Source organism: Corvus moneduloides, chromosome 5 (genome assembly GCF_009650955.1).
Source record: "Corvus moneduloides isolate bCorMon1 chromosome 5, bCorMon1.pri, whole genome shotgun sequence".
Lineage (NCBI taxonomy): Eukaryota > Metazoa > Chordata > Aves > Passeriformes > Corvidae > Corvus > Corvus moneduloides.
Window position 1 is genome coordinate 44,141,308 of NC_045480.1, and position 19,627 is coordinate 44,160,934.

The 19,627-nt window shown below is 37.5% G+C and overlaps 1 protein-coding gene across 19 annotated transcripts in view; it reads right to left on the reverse strand.

Moving 5' to 3' along the window:
• The window catches only part of COL25A1 (collagen type XXV alpha 1 chain), a 316,322-nt gene that overhangs the window by 122,502 nt on the left and 174,193 nt on the right, over nt 1-19,627 (reverse strand). For 12 of the 19 annotated variants that reach the window (XM_032108047.1, XM_032108058.1, XM_032108054.1 and 9 more), the window contains exons 6-7: nt 15,009-15,035; nt 10,265-10,282 (exon numbers count right to left, since the gene is read on the reverse strand). In XM_032108047.1, the coding sequence (XP_031963938.1) occupies nt 10,265-10,282; nt 15,009-15,035 (45 nt within the window). The remainder of the gene's footprint in view (nt 1-10,264; nt 10,283-15,008; nt 15,036-19,627) is intronic. The other 7 variants (XM_032108056.1, XM_032108057.1, XM_032108055.1 and 4 more) reach the window with 1 other exon arrangement.

A 19,627-nucleotide genomic window follows, 5' to 3' on the forward strand; every position in this document is an offset into this window, starting at 1 on the left:
AACATTCTACTTTATGGAAGCAATTAATATGCCCTAGAATTAAATAAAAATTTGAGGAAAAGAAAATTAAAAACAAAAAAGAAAAAAGATTCTTAAAAGAAAGACCAATATAGTGCAGGGAAATTTAGGGCTTATAAAACTGCTTTGGGATTATAAAATTACATTCTGGCTTTCTTTCCTAACACAATAGAAATTGAAAAGAAAAAAAAAACCACGTATTTTGCCAATCAAACTCATGAAATCCTTTTTCCAGTTTTTGAGATAAAAAATTCACCATTAAGTACTTTTTATACTTCCTTTGGTAGATTTTTATTCATAGGCCAGCTCTCTCATTTATTCCTAAAAGCTTAGTAAGAAAAAAGCTCCTCAGTGGGAACAGTAGTTCATATTCCAATGTTTCAGCTATTTTTTAACCTAAAACCTGAACAGTGGCTTCTGTAATTCAAACACCTCTGGTGCTTCCCTGATTGTTTACTAGCCTGGTAGATGATTCAGCTGAAATGACAGTGCCCTTTGCTCATTTAATCTTTTCGTGTTTGACTTAACCTTTTCAATGAGGATGGCAGGTTGAACTTCAAATATTTTGGAGAAAACAGACAAAGGATGAAAGCAAGGGAAGGGGGGAGTTTCAGAGCAATGGAGATTCACCACCACCACTCACTACCTACAGGAGAAGTACCTATGGTCATCAAAATACATCTTCCAAGCTCCCTGGCCTTCTGGATATTTCAACTTTGCTGTCTGCATTACTACTGTGTGATAAAATAGCATCCAAATATCTATCAGGCAGATCCTCCTTTGACCAGCAGCTGAGTCTAGGAGATTTATGTACTTCATTAACAGATGCTGCACAGGGTGCAGCTCTACAAAAAAGTAATAACTACACAGAAACAGATGACTGAAATTCCAAAAAAACCACCCCTCTCTGTTCATCTATTTGACAAAAGGGCTAGTTTCAAAACAAGGTTGTTTTTTGAAGAATTTTGGCCTGTACCTGCTATCATATCAAGGCACATTTACTTTAAAGTAATAAAGGCTGAATTTGTGTAAACAAACAAACCTGCACAGCTCACATCCAAACAAGGTTTTGCAGCTAACATGTATTTGCTGTATTTAAACCTATTTTCAGCAAGGGGATTTTAACACAGACTTTGAAATAGGGAAGGCCAATTCCATTCTTCCATTTACTGTCGTGACTCCACACTGGTTTCAGTAGCAATGCTTTTAGTTTCACTCAGTATTTCAAAGGCACAGCACACTGTCCATACACTGTTTTTCTTTTCCAAATTTTGCTACTCAGTACAGGAGACATTTTCTCATTCAAGGTAGTAGAATGTCAAAGAAACATTCAGATATCTCTTTAGTGTTGTCTGCAAATGCTACTGTAAAATGCTACTGTGAAAGATGCGTGCTCGATTACTTACATCATGAATGGTTAAAAGAAAATGGCAGTAAAATAGTAATATAGAGCCATAGCCATGTAAATAATAGTGTAAGGGGTAGAAAGGCTTCTGAGACATTCACAGATTAAGAACAATGAAATTATTTCAGAAACTAGATTACTTTTTAAACTTCAGAGTATGCTAATGCTTGGGGAAAATTTATTTCAGCAAAATACCAGACCTTTCTCTGAGGAACTTATTCTGCTTTCTTTCCTATGCCCCCTTGCAAGTTCGGTAGTCCCGTAAATCGTTCCACAGGTACCCAAAAAAGCCTTTTTACAAGAACTGTCTGACAAATATTGTGATAAAAGCTACACTGCACAAACCCACCTGAGGTGACCTGCAAGTATTAGGTTACTGCATATGCTTCTGAACTATCACAGCTACAAGTCACTGCTTAAAAGAGGCAAAGACTTGACACTCTAAGTCATAACTCTAGTATTGATGGGGATGTGTCAAGCCTAAATTACAGATTAATTTATTTAACATCAAATAGTATACAGACAGAAAAGCATAAAACATAGCATATAAAATAATATTTATGTCACAATAAGACAAACAAATGTCACTACAAGAACTAAGTCTTTCATTTATCTTCACCAATTCCCTTATCCACAACGGGGAAAACTACAATGATGTATTTCATAGAGCTATTTTGAGAACTTTTCAGCTTTGTGAAGTTTGAGATGGAACACCAGATAAATGCAAATGAGTTTTTGTATCAACTACAAACATACACATACTTTTATATGCAGACATATCTAAAAGTGAGATGACTGAATATATTTTTGCAACCTATAAGGCTGGAAACATCTTTATGCAGGAAGCGATTTAAGACAACATAAAGTTTATTAAAAACAAAACTGTTTTCTGCTCAAAGACTAATAGTATGGTCTACAAAATTCAGAACATCTTCAGGGGAAATTAGACACATATGTATATTTATACTTAAATGGATATTCATTCTTTTTGGCAAATGATCACTAGCAGACATACTGGGCAATATAGCCGGATTGTATTTCTGAAAATACGTGATTCTCTTACATGTTTCTCAGCAGCTCACAGCTCTTGAATGTTACTGATGGATCTCAGTAAAAAACTATATTAGGAAATCCTACAGTATTGCAGGGACGGACAAAGCATTTTTGAAATTGTCGATCTGAATTAAAGCTCAAAAACAGAACGGACGCTTCCATGCCATGCTCATTAGTAACATTACTGGCAGTACACAAAATACTCTAATGAAAGTAACTGCTGCATTTTCTGGGTTTTTTTCCTTCTCTCCTCGAAACTTGACTCACACTTACAGGAAAGAGTAACATATCAGCACAGCTCTTCATGCCAGCATCAGTTCAACATAAAAAACCTAAACCTTTTCTACTACAATATAAATTTGCTTGAAGTAAAACTTCAGTTCAGGAGTGTCACTTTATAATGGGAAATACAAATTTTGAAGGTTTTCTCTAGCAGCCTGAGATCCAAATCCCCCAGGTCTGCTCAAGTTTACAGAACTTTCAAGCATCTAGCACAAAACATCACCAGTCTCTGAACTGATAATGGCTTTCAAAGAATCTCTGATATTTTGAAAGCCTTGTGAAAGACTAATGTCTTAGACATCACAGCATTATCTTCAAGTCACAATAAGCTTGATGAAACACACATTTTTATAACTCTTAATTTCTTTTTTTTATTAAAGCTAGTGAAACTACTGGGATCTGCAACAAATTGAACAGGAATTCAAAGCTGAAATACAGCATGAAGATCACTAAAAACAATAAGCCAGCATGAGTTTAATATCAAATTAAAAACATGTGCAGCAGGATAGTAAAATACTATATAATATTCCCGAACACAGTGTAATACGTTGCTTTGACATAATCCCTAATAGAACACAGAACACACTAGTGTATTTCTGCCATATGTAGAATAAGAGGAAGAAAATACAAAGGTCATTTGATAAAGAAATGATTTAGGAATACAAGAAATGTTTCAGAGTCCTTAATTATATTTTGACAACCCTTTGTAATGTCATAATGGAACCACAGTACTAAGTTTGCAATTGCTTTTTTGTACTCATATGTACTCTGTTAAGCTAAGCAATGCTTTACCAAAATTAAGGCTTGCAAGTAATTTTTGCTTCACAGTTTCTCACTTGCTGTTAGAAGATAGACTATGCCCTGGTGACAGCTGGAACTTCTAGATGAATTGATGGAATGCTGATGTGTAATTCTCCATCACATTTATACTGGCATATGTCACCAGTGAATCAGACCTTCATGTTTATTTTATTAAAACAAACCCAACTCTTTTCAAAAATGAATGATGCCACCATGAAGAAAAGTTGGTAACATCCTACAAATAGAAAGCTCTCATGCATATTTTCTTTTAGAGTTTTAAATATTAGGTTTATGTATTTCCTTATTTTAGGGCTTGTTTTTTCACAAAAACAGTATCATAAATTGTTGCTATGCGAACTATGAAATGAGGAGATCAACTTCTACAAGTTTTGGGTCAAACAAACTGTTCTCAAACCCCATCTTCCAAGCTTTCTTTATTTGTTGCATACAGCTACTCCCAAAGGAGATCTTTAGATTCAGTAAAAGAAGCCACCTTCATAAGAGCAGAATTTATTTTACAAGGACATCCAGAGGTGATAATTATGTTGCATGAAGAGCCCTTTTCACAGAATTCTGTACAATGAATATTCTTATTTTTCTGTTTATAGAAAATCAAAATGTAGGCTGAATCAGTAATTGTAAAATTAACAGAGTTCAAGTCTGATACTTTCTGAATCGAGCAAGAAAATCAGAAATAAATTATCTGTTCCAGGAAATGCTATGGAATATCTGAACATCTTGCTATTTCAGCACCAGATAGTTACTGAAATTGTAACTCAAAAGCATGCCTACCAGAGTAAGTAAAAGAACACAGTAGCACAGTTGGGGTAGGAGTCTGGCCTTCTCTTGGTGTCTGACAGAGCCTGATGAGCAGAGATCTAAAAAGTCTAATTATCCCCAACTACATTCACTTATCAGGGTACTGAGAGAAGTCATCAATCTGCCATTAGAGGCTCCTTTGCAATTCCTGACAAAAGGGTGGGAAAATACAAGTAAAAAAACACATCGAAAGCAGAGCATAGCATCAAATGGTACAAGAATTTTGTTTGTTGATGCCTGGAACTTTTACCCTCCTCCACCTTTTTAAATTATGTGTGGTGCTTCCTTAGTATTGGTAAAACTGATAGTTCACAACAATTTGCTCCTAAATCTCCAATTCTGTGCTCTCTTCTTTACAGAGCAAAGAATCCTCTTACTTGCACTAATACTATCTGCTTAGGCAAGAAAACCATTCAATATTCACAGCTCTTCTGGTTTACACATGTGCATAAATCTACCAGTGTTTTATATTTTGAAAGCGCTCATTGTTGTCAATTCTTTTTAACAAAATTAACTTCTATTTTATTACATATGAAGCTGAGAAAGCATCATACTTAAAAACAATTAAGTGCATTATCTCATTCTGAGAAGACACATTTCTGGCATCTTCTGTGTCATAAACACTTATGTATAAAGTAAATGAAATTTTGAGCATGATTTCTCCTCTTACATTCTCTGATGTGGTTCATTTGAGCAGCTAACATAAAATGAAAAGCCATGAAAATGGCATTTCTTTCTTCATGTTCACAAATCAACATGAACTGTTTCCTAAACAGATCTCACAACTTCAATAGTGTTCACAAATGCTATTACCATTTAAGAAACGAGAATGGCAAGCAAACTAAAGTTCTGCCTTCTAAATATCTATGAAACTTAGTACAAGCTTGTTTATTTATGATGCCCTCAGATTAATTTCTGTTCTCATAATTTATAGTAGATTGTTATTAGCAGCAAAGTGATCAAGGATTCATCTTTGTATAAAGAAAGTAAGAAACACTTTTATAAGTCTGTTACCTAATGTTAATAAACTGATTGTCAAAGTTTGACAGAAAAATCTGACCTTCACCTTGTAACTCAAAAGCAGATTAGCATTTTCATATTCAGACTGAATTATACAATCCTTCAGCTGCATCAGAAGTTTACAAAGGAGCACAGGGTATCAGTTTCTACAAGGGGAAACACCCCAAAAGATCATTCTCTGCAGCATGAGTAGCTCACGGCCTGGGTACCACCGCTGGGATTCTCCCAGGAGCAGTAACTTTGCTGCTGCACTGTGTATCTGAAAGTGAGGAACTATTTCTTCAGTATTAGGCTGATTTTGTCCTTCATAAGTGTATTTCTTGCCTCCTTCCCCCACTCTCCATGCAAGTGAAGAGTCTTCAGGCATTCCTGAAAGCAAACTGCCAGAAAAAAGGAATGTGGGGTTTACACCTCAATTTATGGTGATCGGAACAAAAGAAACATACCCAGCTCTAATGATCTGACAGGTAGAGATCACTTTGCAGCACTGGTCAATAGGACATTATGAATCTCGCCCATAGCTTAAAAAGCAATAAAAAACCACATATACGATCCCTTGATGTTATCAACTGCCCTACTACTGAATGGCATGCACTGAGAGGAGTATTTAACTGGATGTGGAATGCAGATAGCTATCCAAACGATCAAAACTGAAAGGGAAACTCAGCAGGAATTCAAGTACATTTTCTTTATACACCCCCTTTCCCATCCTTCCTACCATCAGTTACTCTTTTCTAAGATCTAGAAGTTCTCCCTAGCATCACAGTGTTCTCTAGGAAGTGATAAATTCTGCTGCCTTCCAAAACCACTCAAAACTAGGGCCTGTGGCCTGCTTTGTTTCTCTGTCCTTCAACAAAAACCAGAAAACTAAAAGTTAAAATGGTTCCCACCAGCTCTGTTGACAGCACAAGCCAGTAATAGCCAGTTTGACCATGAATCAGAATCTCTGTCATCAGAAATTAAAAATACTCCAGTCACATACCCTGGTGCTTGATGGTGAAAAAGAGACGCATACATTTGTCACCAGAATCACTATGGAAACCCTTCATCATGCACAAAGCACTGGAAAATTTCAGGCTGTTCTAACACCACATCCGTGGATGTGTCACATAAAGGAAAACAAGAATCTCACAAAAACAAGTATCAATCATTAATATTTTGTCCATTTCTAATGCAGATTTGGACAGCTGCCAAAGAGAAAGGGGAAGCATCTGTGAGGCTGCTGTATCTCAAAGTCCCACACAGAGAGTGATCACGTATGCTGACATGAGAGACAAAGTACATTGTGCTAGAGATAGGCCAGGGAGAGGATATTGCCTCGAAAAAGAAAACAGTTGGCTGGCTGAGACAAAGTCACACCAAAACACAACCTTGCCCCATACTTAAGAGTTGTCCATAGTTTTAGTTCAGCAAGACTTTTTAAAGGATTGTTTTGTCTTCCTTCACCATAGTACTAAAAGCATGGCTTCTAGTATGTGGATGAACTTTACCTCTAAACAAGAAAAAGGTTTAAAATAGCAAGCCTTCTCTCTTTACCCATTTGTTATGGAATTAACGTTAGACTAGAAGCCAAACACTGTTCTCTGACAAGCAGGAATACTTCCATTATTTTAAAAAGAGAAAGCAGAAAGTATGGGCAGAATTTGGTTGTATAGATTTATTGGGAGAAGAACCCTTTCTGGTTCAAGCTAATCTAAATACATATTTACATTCCAGATAAAAAAAAAACCAAACGGATTTTTTTTGGGTAAATCAAAAGCCCGAATTTCATTTCAGCAAAAAGATTAAATATTTTATTACTTGCTCTTCTACAAAGAAACACATTTATTATAAAATATTTAAAATATTTGTAATTTAAATTTATTTTAAATAAAGGTATTTAAAATAGCTTTCTTTTTAAGAAAACCAAAATCATAAGAAGGAACTTTATTTTTTTAAGATTAGGCCTAGAAGTTCTTCAGTTTTTTTACTGTGGTCTTTACTTTTGAGACCTGCAACAGAACCATAAGCTTTTTCTGGAAAAAACAAAAAAAAAAGGGGGAAAAAAAAAGCCTGTGAGTTGTAATAAAGCTTGTTACTACTTAAGATGGGAAAATGTGAGGCAAAATTGTATTTTGTCATATATTTTTGAAGAAAATCAGCAGTAAAAAGTTCAAAGTTAAAATGATGGGAGGTGTTACTGATCTGTTGTGCCCAGTAATTAGGTGTGTGTTGGGTGAATTTAGCGTGTATTTTATAAAACCAGAGACAAAAAAGAATAGGTGTTAGTAAAACACTGAGGATCAGAATTTATTCTTGATCTTAGCATGGACTTGCATGGTTAGGACATCAGAAACTTTCTAAGTGCTTCTCCAGTCAGCATAACAATTTTGTTCTTTGAAGCCAGGCAGCCTTTACTTACTAACCAAAGTGATCAATACTTTTAATTTTGAATTTCTCATGGACACAGTTAAGACCTGGGAAATTGCTGACAATCATAACAGGCTGGAATTGCTGCATCATTTTAATGACACGCCGAGGGGTTTTGAATTATTTTATCTGTATGCAAACGGATTCTGTTTTCTGTGGATACTTTAGTTTTTAAAAATCTTGAGATTTTCAACCACAGCTTTCAATATTTAAAAAATGCTGCCTCACAAAGTTATCTGGATCTGGGTTTCAGTTTAAGGGGAAAGGCTTCTAAATGTACAGCCTCCATATAGTTGCCTGAGACACGCAGATGTCAACACTAGCTAGAAAGCAATTCAGCAGAATGGTTATCTGATTCAGTAGCTGCCTACAGTCAGAATCTGGAATTAGGAGGCACGAATGTGTACAGCCAGCGTCATGTGAGAGATTCCCTAGGTATCCAAGACAGCTGCCCGTGAATGACAGCTACAACCACGGCCCAACACAGAGTCCAGCCCGGGTACATAAAACAGCCAGCGGCTCAGGCTGGAGAAGCTGGATCAACTCACACAGCAACAAATGCCTGAATGCAGACAGTGTAATTGAGCCCGAGGAGTTTACCATGGGCTGAACAGGTTTCTAGGTGCACTGAGTATTGACCTAACCTTCACTGGCTGCAGGGAATGCTTAGACACCTCATAGGTCAACACCTACACAGAAGCCTCTGCGTTTAGGCATCTTGATCTGAAGCTGAACACGACTCTGTCTTATGCCATTATGGCTTCCCCACCAGTGCTCTCAAAAGCATTATTCCTGGACTCAATCAGCCAGACGAAATGACAAAGTACACACATATCCTCCTGATACAATAAGACCATCTTGAGCTGGAAAGGAGGAAAAGGCATTATTAAGAATAATGGTACGTGTTGCTGAGGACAATGGTGATGACCCAGAGGTGAGCACTTCCACTGGGAGGAATTACTGAAGTTAAGACGCAAGAATTCTCTCTTGGGGGTCATTTTTAGATGGTTTTTCCTATGGCTTGCACCTCACTTCTCTTACACCCATGACAAGATTTCTCTTTCTGCCCTTGAAACAGCACTGAATGCTGCCATCTCCATGGTGGTTCCTTGCCTAACAGCTATCTCAGGGCATTTCATGTAGAGATACAAGCTCCAAAGACTGAGCAGCTGTTTACAAGCATTAGGCAAGAGACACTCTCTAAGCAACTGAAATGGGGGAGGTGGGGGTCCATACCCAGAAGGAAAGGACACGGGTGGCTGCACAAGTTAACATCAACTACAGGGCAGCCCACGGGCTCAAGTATCAGCCTCAGGTCCTCAACAGAGCTTGTTCAGAGCTACAGTGCCACACAGAATTACAATCTCTCTCTTCATTGACCCCCAGCAGCACAGAGGCTGAAGATACCTCTCTGTGTAGCCCACACATCAAGAGCCTGCTGTGAAACGTAAGTGCCATGGGCGATGGTCATCCATCATCCAGTATCATATGGACTTCTTATACAATTCTATTAAATGGAGCCTGGCACTGCAAGGGTATTGCATATTCAGGCCAAGTGGTTTGAGGGTTTGTAAATCAATCGGTCTTTCAACAGAAAATGGTGTTTAGAAACTAAAAAATCTAAAAGAAATGCTTGCTTCTCATAATGAAAATCTTAACTTAAAAAAATTACCAATTGAAAAGGTGGTAAAGCTTTAACTTTCAATTTTGATTCTGAAATACAAAAGGCCATCACAGAAATCCTGGTTCGGGCAACTAACTACTGCTAACACAGTTCCACAGACCAAAGCTTACTTCCCACAAAGGCTGAGTTTCTCAACTGATTTCAATAACTAACTGGTACAGGCTTCCCCCCCCATTTCCAGGCTCTTCCATATTTTTATAGCACTCAAATAATTCACGCTGAATTTTTGCTATGTGTAATGCTTCCTTTTTGCTGGTCTACTTTTCCCTTAGAAGGGACAAATAGGTCCCTAGATTTCCACGTCTTCAATTACAGCTCACAAGACAAAGTTCTACTATTCTTAAATAAAGCAGAACTAATTCAAAGCAGTGTATCTAATTAATCAAAATAGCTAGCAGTGCAGTATTTAAAATAACTGAGGGCTGCCTGGATTATAGCAACATTATTAGCATGTGATTAATAAGCAGTTGAAGAATTACATTTGCTACACATTTGCTAAGTTATTTTATCTTGCTTTAAAGTGTGGTGGCAAAGTTTCAAGCCATAGTTAGGAGATTTGCTTTATTCGGTATTGTTAACCCCACCATCTGGTCAGACAGCTGAGGGAACTTAACCATATGCGGGGGGCATATTTCTCTCTTGGGAAATATTTGTCTTGCAGAATTATGCAATGGTTACCAGTTTCTATCTTATTACAGTAGGCTCAAACAACCTGAGCTTGGTGGGCCTTGTATTTAGCTATTCATTTTGTAAGAAAATAAGATGGCACTTACTTGAGGACCAGGCTGACCCTGAAAAGAAACAAGAAAAACAGAAGATTATGGAAAGTTATGGCAAGGATTAACTCCTTAAATAGTAGAAAATAGTTACAGTACTCTCTAATAAGGAACTAATGAAACACACATACAATGTAACTGCATTGAAGTCAGATTTTGGACTCTTTTAAGTTGATATTGAATTTGAATGTTTTAATTCAAACTGATGAACTTTCTTGCAACTAACTGATTCTAGAAGTAAATTACAATAACATATCGAAATGACATTTGAGAAACTTCTTATTTTAGATAGTCATAACAATTTGGAAATGATAGTAAGACCTAACTGACAGTCCTCAAGTGAGAAAGAAGCCAGAGGCGCTGAGCTGATTCAGAAGCAGGTACTATGGGTTTTCTCACTTTCCTTTCTCTATTATGGCTCACCTCCATGTTTCAAGGAGATGCTAATTATATACTCTCAATGCTCATTAAATGAACAAAGTCTCAAAACTGGAGGAACACACTGCTGGACAAACACTAGTCTTTTTGCCATTGCTGCAGGCACCACAGTTTTAAGCAAGTATAAACCAGTATTTAAACCAGCAATTGTGAAAGGTTTGAGCTGAACCTTTGTCAGTTGGTCCAAGACGACAGCTGATACATTTCCTCTCTCTTATTTATCAACATCCCCTTTAGATCACCCCTGGACGAGTGGAGAGGCACCCTTTGCATGCTGAGGAACTGCATCTCTTGTTGCTGCAAGCCCTTACACAGCAGACTTCCTATCCCTAATTTGCCTAGCCCAAAAAAGCCACTACAAGTCATGAGTTATTTCAGACCCCCTAATAGAAATTATTTGCATGAAGCAGAATTATTTTAGCAAACGATACAGTAGCTGTGACTATAAACAACATGACCCAGACAATCAGCTCCCACTGCAAGGGAAAAATAATTACATGTTTCTCCCTGGAAAACGAGAATTCCTTTAAACTCCTAGGTCTAGCTTAGCTTCTGGTGTTTTATGACAATTAAAATAATACTTCACTTAAACTGAAAATATGTTTCCTTTTGTTGACAGAAACCGAGCATGGAGCCTTCTTTTAAATCTTATAAAACCTCTTCACTTTATCTAGGAGGTACTTCTACAGAGACTTGAAACTGTTCTGTCTGAACATCAGGAAACACTTTTTTAGTGTTAATCAAGCAGAGGAACATGGGAGATTGTGGAGTTTCCATTCCTGAAGATATTCAAAAACCATCTGGACATGATCCTGGGCAAGCTGCTTGGGATAGCTCTGCTTGAGCAGAGAGGTTACACCAGATGACCTCCAGAGGTCCCTTCCAACTTCAACTGCCCTGTGATTCTGTGTGATTTTAGAGGAGGTGGGGGGCAAAAGCATTTCAATTGGGAACAATTATCAACAAGAAAAGCAGATGGAGAAATGCTTTTATAGTAACTAATAGAACTTTATGTGCTGATTAAAAACCAGGGGAAAAAAGGTATCTAAATTCAAAGGAAGGTTTTAAATTTTTTTTTTCTAAAATGTAAGGAATTCTGTTACAGAGAAATAATGGTAAAGTACAGAATTATTGTGGCTAGCTAATCTTTACACTGAGTGTAGCCTAAAGCATTCCTTGTTGTGGATGCTGCAGTTTTCTATTCGTTCCTTAGAAAAAACTGCACCACAGAGGTTATAAAAAAAATAAATTACTGGCTGAGGTTTGTCAGTTCAAATATCAAGTAAAACTTTCTGAGTTGGTGAGCTCTATGAAGTTACACATCACACTGGGTTAATGAATATGATTGGGACTCCTTAGCACTCAGACTTCCCCTCAATCTTCCCCTCACAGCAGGTTTTAAGCTATTATATGCTATACCTGATCTTAAAATCATCAGGAATTGCTTACTGATGCAGTACTGGGCAGACAGTGCAATGAAATTGTATAAATTATCTAAACTGAGGCCTATGCCTGCAAGCTTTATACATAAAATTCACAATACATTTGGTCACAAGAATATCTGAAGTTGCTATACATTTTCACCAGATCATTAAAGGCTGTCTCCAAAGTATATATATTAAAAAAGCCAAAACTGTGTATATATTAAAAAAGCCAAAGGTCTGAAATTACCAAAATGTTTCAATAAAGAGTTGATTTAAAGCAATGGAAAGCAAATAAAGAGAATATATGCATATATATTTTAACAAAGAGATTTGAAAATTGACTTTTTTCCTTCATCTGGACATACAGGCTGCTAAGTGACCCCATGGTACATGCTATATGTACGATACAAGAGACGTATACATACACGTAATACAAACATATCCTGAATTGAATGTGAGGATGGGAATCATGCTCCCATGAAAGTGTTTTGTACTCTCAATCTCAACAGCATCACTACTTTGCCTTGCTGTTACTGAGCATTTATAATTACTCTTCTTTCATGTCTTCAATACAGAAAACCGCTGGAAAATGAATTTTTATAGGACAATAGTTTTTCATGTAGACAGAAAACTCTTAAGAGATATTGGGGAATATAATAGCTGCATTACTCTTAGTTTATACATGCTGCCAATATTACAATTATCCTGCATTTAGCTATAAATGCAGATGCTGAATACAAAAGTACTCATAGCAGGATTATTTTACCCCTTGGCTATTAGCTCCTTTGGCATGGAAGGAAATTTGCATTAGCGAAGTTAATTATTTTCTGGTTTCTACAATGGTTCCCAATCCTTCAATATTTCTTCTTATCTACTCCTTGCCCTACTATCCACTGCAGTTACAGTAAAATTTTCCCTTCTCACAAGTGATCCAGTAAGTGACACTACCCAGAGGATGCAGCAAGCACTGAATTACAGAACTCATCAGATGTTCTTATAAAGATATGCAGAAAAGCATAACAACACTGCCATTTTTAATTGTAAGGGGTTACTGTCACACAACAGCAATTCAAAGTGTGAGACACAAAAAGGGGCTGTTAATTTTGCCCTCTCTCATTTTTGCATGTTGTGAAAGGGTCAGGAATAAAGCTCCTTGAGTTACTTTGGTGTTCATTAAAAAACCCTCTAACATGAATTCAATTGGATACTATAACTCGTTTGAGCAAGCTCAATCTCAATTTCTCTGCTTGTGTTCCCAAAATGGCCCCAGGACTGATGAAATCAGTCTGGTTCATTGCTGCATAAATCGCCCCCAGTTCATGTTACTTGTGGATTAAAATGTTTTAGCTGTAAGTCTTTCTCTAAATTTTAGATAACCAACAGGGAGAAAATACTGTTCAAGACTGAAAAGTCAGCATTACTCTGATTTTTGTCTAATGAACATCTCTTTATTCAAATCTGTTATATACTCTAAAACCGATTCACTAGCTACCAACTAATTGCTGTCTTTGCACGCATTTAAGGATCAGTCCCAACACCACTGACTGATCAGGTGCATTTTGATGGCTGCTGCTTTGGACCTCCGGATCATTGCTCATGTACTTGATGATCCAAACTGAAAGCTGCTTTTTATTTTATTTATTTTAAATCCAAATTACTACAGTGGGTATAGCTGCATTACATGCCACGGTTTCAGTAAAATCTCCAGAACAATTTTCCCTCCTATATTCCTATTTACTAGCTTAATACACTATTTTGAGGTAAACAAAGGGGTTTGGCAACCTAGTTTAATTGCCATGATGGAAGGTCTTGTACTGTTGTTAGTTAAACCCTTCCTAGCAACTGAACCTATATAAATACATATATATATATATAAGTGATATTAAATGATATTAAAACAAACAAAAAATATCCATGGTGTAACTGAAGTCAACAGGTAAGTTATCAACCCCCTAAAAGAGATTAAAGAAAAAGCCTATTGACTGCATGCTGCGAACTTCACAGACAAGTTACTTAACAGTAGAAAGAAACCTCAAGGAGCACAGGAAAGAAAGAGAAGAAAATGAAAGTTGACACTGCAAGTTAACAAGTTGAGCTTGCAAAGGAAATGGGGCTTGTAGTAAGTAAAAGGATAGAAAAGAAAATAGGTATCCAGGGTATCAGTGAAAAGGGGTGCCATGGGAAGGGAGAAAAGAGAGGGAGCAAAAGGAATATAAGGAACGTGAGAAAGTGCCAAAACTGGATTTTCACACCTTTGCAATGGTGTTAATCTTTAAAGAGCTGGGAACATAAACTTCCATGCTCATACATCCAAACATAAAGCTATATAAATATACACACAAGTACAAATGCATTGCATAAAATTAAAGGTTGTTTCTAAACTTAATTCAAGCAGGATATCCCTAAAGATTATCTGGAATATCATACAAATGCATTTATGATGAGACACGAGGCCGTTCAGATTTAATCAGCCAACAAAATCCAGGCACAGAAATTAAAACACAAAAATTAAGAATTTGTGGAGGAAGGAAAGCAGCAAGAGTCACAGAAATGTAGCCAGAAGTGATATCCTGCTGTTTGAAAGGCACCACCAAACTATCCTTGGACAGAGCACCCAAGGAGGAACATCTGTCTTCCAGTCTAATTCAGACAGAAAATGATAAGGAAACAGGAGGAGCAGAGCTGACCTCCATTTCCTTGCGTAGGCACAAAAGACTGAAGTGGCTTTTCAGCAACCTGTTAAAAATCCACGCTACTGGAGTTGAACTAAGTTATACTGAAGGAAGCCAATATTTGATTATATGTCAGCATATTTAAAAAAGTAAAGAGGGGAATATGTGAAAGACCTAAATTACACTGGTTTTGAACAAATCACCTACCAGCTTTCCATCCATACCAATCGGACCCTGGGATAATCAAAAGTCAAAACAAAATGGAACAGTTAAATCAGAGGAACACTGAAGATGAGGGGAAAAAAAAACAGACTTGAGGAATACTGTGGACTTCAGAAGATGTGTAACTCTATGTCAGCAGCTAAATGCAGTATCTTAAAGATACTTTGAGAATGAAGGCACAGAAAAGAAACAACAAAAGAAGCAGACCTAAGACAGGATTAATAAAAACAGCATGGTGGGAAGTAGCCAAGCAATAGCTGGTGTTTAACAAAAGACAGGTTGAACATGCAATGAAGGAGTTGTTAGTCTGGCAAATCACAGTGATCCAAAATAACCAAACATATGAAATAATGCATCTTGCTTGTGTATTTTTCTTTAAAACAGCTACTTACTTAGCCTATTTATTTATGTGGTTGCAACATAAAATCTTTTAACTAATCTGTATTTAAATTAACATTATAGAAATGATTATTAATAAGAAACTTTAGCTCAGGCAGGTCACAGGGGTACTAAAGATTTCCACCCACACTTTGTCTAAGAAGTCCTGTGCCTTACTCTGCTTTTTTTCCCTTGGGGAACATGGAATTTTCCTCACTAGTACTTTGCAAGTTATTTATTTCCTTCAGAGTGCAGAAGTTGGTTGCAGTTATATGAATGCAAATTATACAAAGGATTTAAAGTGGATGTATGCTGTTGTAACTGAGTGATTGGTTTTGTATCAACTGCCTGTTTAGGTGATCAGAGGAGAGAGAAGAGAGCTAAAGGAAGTTGGATTAATTTTAAATGTCATGTTTATTTGCTATGTCTTCTGACAGTGAGCAGTCAGATTAACTTTCATTGACAATGGAATAAGAGCAGGAAGAGTAGTTTCTTTCTGCCATTAAATTAATGTTTTAGGCTGAAATTGTGAGCTCTCAGGTATTTGCCCTATGCAAACGGGACACTACTTTGTGTCTGCTGAAGAGAAGCTTTCTCTTAAATAAATCCAGACTTTCCCCTGGAGCTTCACAGGCACCTCTCTCCAGTCTGCCTCTCCTAAGCATATGGGTCCCTAGGGCTGACTGCTCACACTCCTACATTTGGATCACTGCTGCTAAGACAGCACATAACATATTTGCTGGCTTTAAGTTCACCTATTTTATCCTTGCTGCATTTAGCCCCCTTCCTAAGCACTACTTTGGCTTGTGAGCTAACAATCAGCGTAGAAGTCTAGTCTAAATCAGGTCTGCAGGAGTTCTGGGGCTCCTTCATCCAGGAGTGTATATTCATACCTTCTGCACCATTACTGATATGTGCTACATATAGGTAGACTTTCTCAATAGCTAGCTCAACAAGCTATTGAGAAAGTAATAAGCACTATGAAAAACTGCTGCCACATCACCTAGTGAGTTCCCTAGGTATCTGTCTTCTCCCACCCTAGATCCTGGACTATGCCAAAAATTCCAGACATACTTAACATGAACAAGGGCATCAGTTGGATGCACACATTGTCAAGCTCATTATTTTTGGTACAGTATTGGCTTTTTAAGAAGCCTGTGCACTAACCTACTTGTCAGATCCAATAACTAGTTACTGTGTCTGGGAAGCCCTGTGGGAATAAAATGCCTTACCTCACTTTCCCGCCAGCCCTTACTGTGGTTTCCTGTCACATCATGAGTAGATGACATGCTGCGAGTGTAAAACGGGTCATCAGTATCTTGGCTGTCTGCATGACCACCACCTTATTCATGTGCTGACAGCCTAGGAAAGTTTGTGACTCTTGGGATGACCTACAGTATCTTTCAAATGTTATCTCTGAACAGTCCTTCCCTGGTAGCAAGGAAGAAGAAAGTAACACTGTCCAATGCATTAAAATGGTACAGCTTCTATTATTATATTTCCTCTGTGCCTCTTGATTCCACACATGCAGCACACATAAAGCACTCAGTATTTTTCTCATAATTATTTCGCAAATTTCTAAATATGGTTCTATACACCCCAAAAATTAAGGCATTTCCAAGTTATTAGTTATCCCAGATTTTTTCTAGCACTGGGTACTACAGGATATTTACCTAGTAATATTTACACACACAGTCTGCTGCAGGTACAAAAATGAAGGCTGAGCTGAACTCTGGTTATGAGTAACTCTGCTTCTCAAAAACAAGCTAGAGATACTACCAGTTAAAACACTCAACAGTGAGGTCATGGTAAGTATATAAAGTTCCCCACAGGGCTTTGTGGAACAGCAGCTAAGTTTAACTGTTAGGTTCGCTGCAAGCTTAGCCCAACAGATTTAATTATTCTTATGATGAATGAATACAGAAAATAATTATGCAAGTATTTGTAGAAGTAAGATTATGGGGTTAAACTGGCTTAGAGGGACCAATCAACAGCTCTTGCACCTCTATCAGTGCTTGTATTGTGAGCATAAGCACTGTTTTTAGGGAATGTTTCTTTATCATAGGAAAAAAAGGCTGTTTGGGCTCCCTTACAATGACAGGTATTTTAAAACTACTATTGAAGTTTTGCCACTGTTTATCCATGCTACACAGCTCTTGTCCTTGAATTAAAGAACTATATGCAGCATCTCGAAGAGTCTCTTAAAGAAGAAACAGAAAATTCCAGTTGGCTGTGGAGAAGCATCTGCTTCTCTACAGGAATGTAAATAATAGGGATTTCTCCCATGACTCCATTTGTATCAGGGCTACTTGGTCTGAAGTCTCAAAATCTCTTCTGGGATTTGCGTTGTAGAGTAGAGGAAAAAAGCAAAACTGGCTTGAGTCACACTGCCTTCCAGAAAAAAAAATACGGTGAAACAGAATACTATTCCTTCATTATAAAAATACTGACTCTTTAACAGCCAAACATGGCAATTTCCTTCTTTCCTCAATTACTAGTGTTAGAGAGAAAAAGCACTTTTTAAAAGTGGAAAAGATGAGAATCTCCACAACAAATACAGGCCGGATGAGAAAGATAAGCTGAAATAGTACATGAGGTTGTTTCAGGAGAAAAATCCTATATATGACAATATTTTTTGAAATTCATGACATGATTGCACTGGAAGCCTCACGGAACACTCCAAGTAATTTTCTTTTGAGATAGGGACAGTTTAATTTTTTCATTCATTTTTAGAGAAAGAATTCAAGTGATAGTCTTAAACTTGAATGTCTTCAGAGCTGTGCTATGTAGATCGACCTACTTTCTGCTATGTTCTATAAAATAATGGCCACTACAGATTAGAAAGTAATTTTTGACAAGAAGTACCAAATACATAGTCTTCCCTACCACAATCCCTGTAATGCAGTTTAGAAAATGAGACAAGACAATGAATTATGAAGACGAACTGGATGAGTAGGTTTAGAGAACACATGTACCCTAAATATTTTTTCATTTACTGTAGATTCTAGAGATGGTATTGAAAACATTCCTTCTGGACTGTGCATTTCCCCTTTAGGTCTCCACTTCCACTTTTAAATGTATGCTATGGCTGGATGTAGCAAGTCTGTCTGGAACAGAGCTCAATTTCTTTTCAGTAGCTCATGTGGGGCTGTGTTTTGTATTTCTGCTGCAAACAGTGTTGATAATATGGAGATGTTTCAGTGGCTGCTGAGCAGTGCTTACGCAGCATCAGGGCCTTTTCTGCCTCTCAGCCCGCCCCACCAGCGAGGGGACTGGGGGCGCACAAGGAGCTGGGAGGGGACACAGCTGAGACAGCTGATCCCAACTGATCCGAGGGATATTCCATACCACACAGCATCATGTTCAGCATATAGAGATGAAGGAAGAAAAAGGAAGGAAGCTTACATTCAGAGTGATGGCCTTTGTCTTCCCAGACAACCATTAGGTGTGCTGAAGCTGTGCTCTCCTGGAGGTGGCAGAACACCTGCCTGCCCATGGGAAGCATTGAGTTAATTCCTTTCTTTGCTTGGCTTGTGTGCACAGCACTACTCAACTGTCCTTACCTGAACCTATGGGGTTTCTAACTTAGCCTTCCAACTCTCTCCCCCATTCCACCAGGGGAGTGTGAGTGAGCAGCTATTTGGGGCTGAGTTGCCAGCTGGGTTTAAACCATGACACTGGATATTTACTTACACTATTACATACACTTATTTTTTTTTTTTCAGAATCCTCAGAAGCTGTTTGTACAGTAGATTTCTTCTTTTCCAAATAGCACCCAACTATTTACTTAGCACTTAACTACCTGGGTAACAACTCTATACTGGACAGAGACAACACATGAAGAGTTAGGAGAGGATGAGTGCCATTTCAGTCTGGTTTTGCACAAAGCAGCTTCCACTCCTCAAGAATGATGGAAACAGAATTTCCCTCAAAGAAAAATACTTTTAACCAGATTTTCAATGCTTCACAAAATCAGTTGCTTTCCATTTAAGCAATATCTTTGTACATATGTGTTACTCAGCAGGTAACTATTTTAAGGATTTTAGGGGTTATTCTTAGAAAGTGACTACGTAAGCAAGGGCACCAGAAACCTTCGGAGAGTTTCTGTCAAATAGATGGTAAATATTATTACTTCAGGTAGCTTTAAGGTGATAATAATTTCTTCAGAAATTTCTCACTGAAAAACAAAGATAAGAAAAGATGTCATGTGTTGAAATTTACTGTAT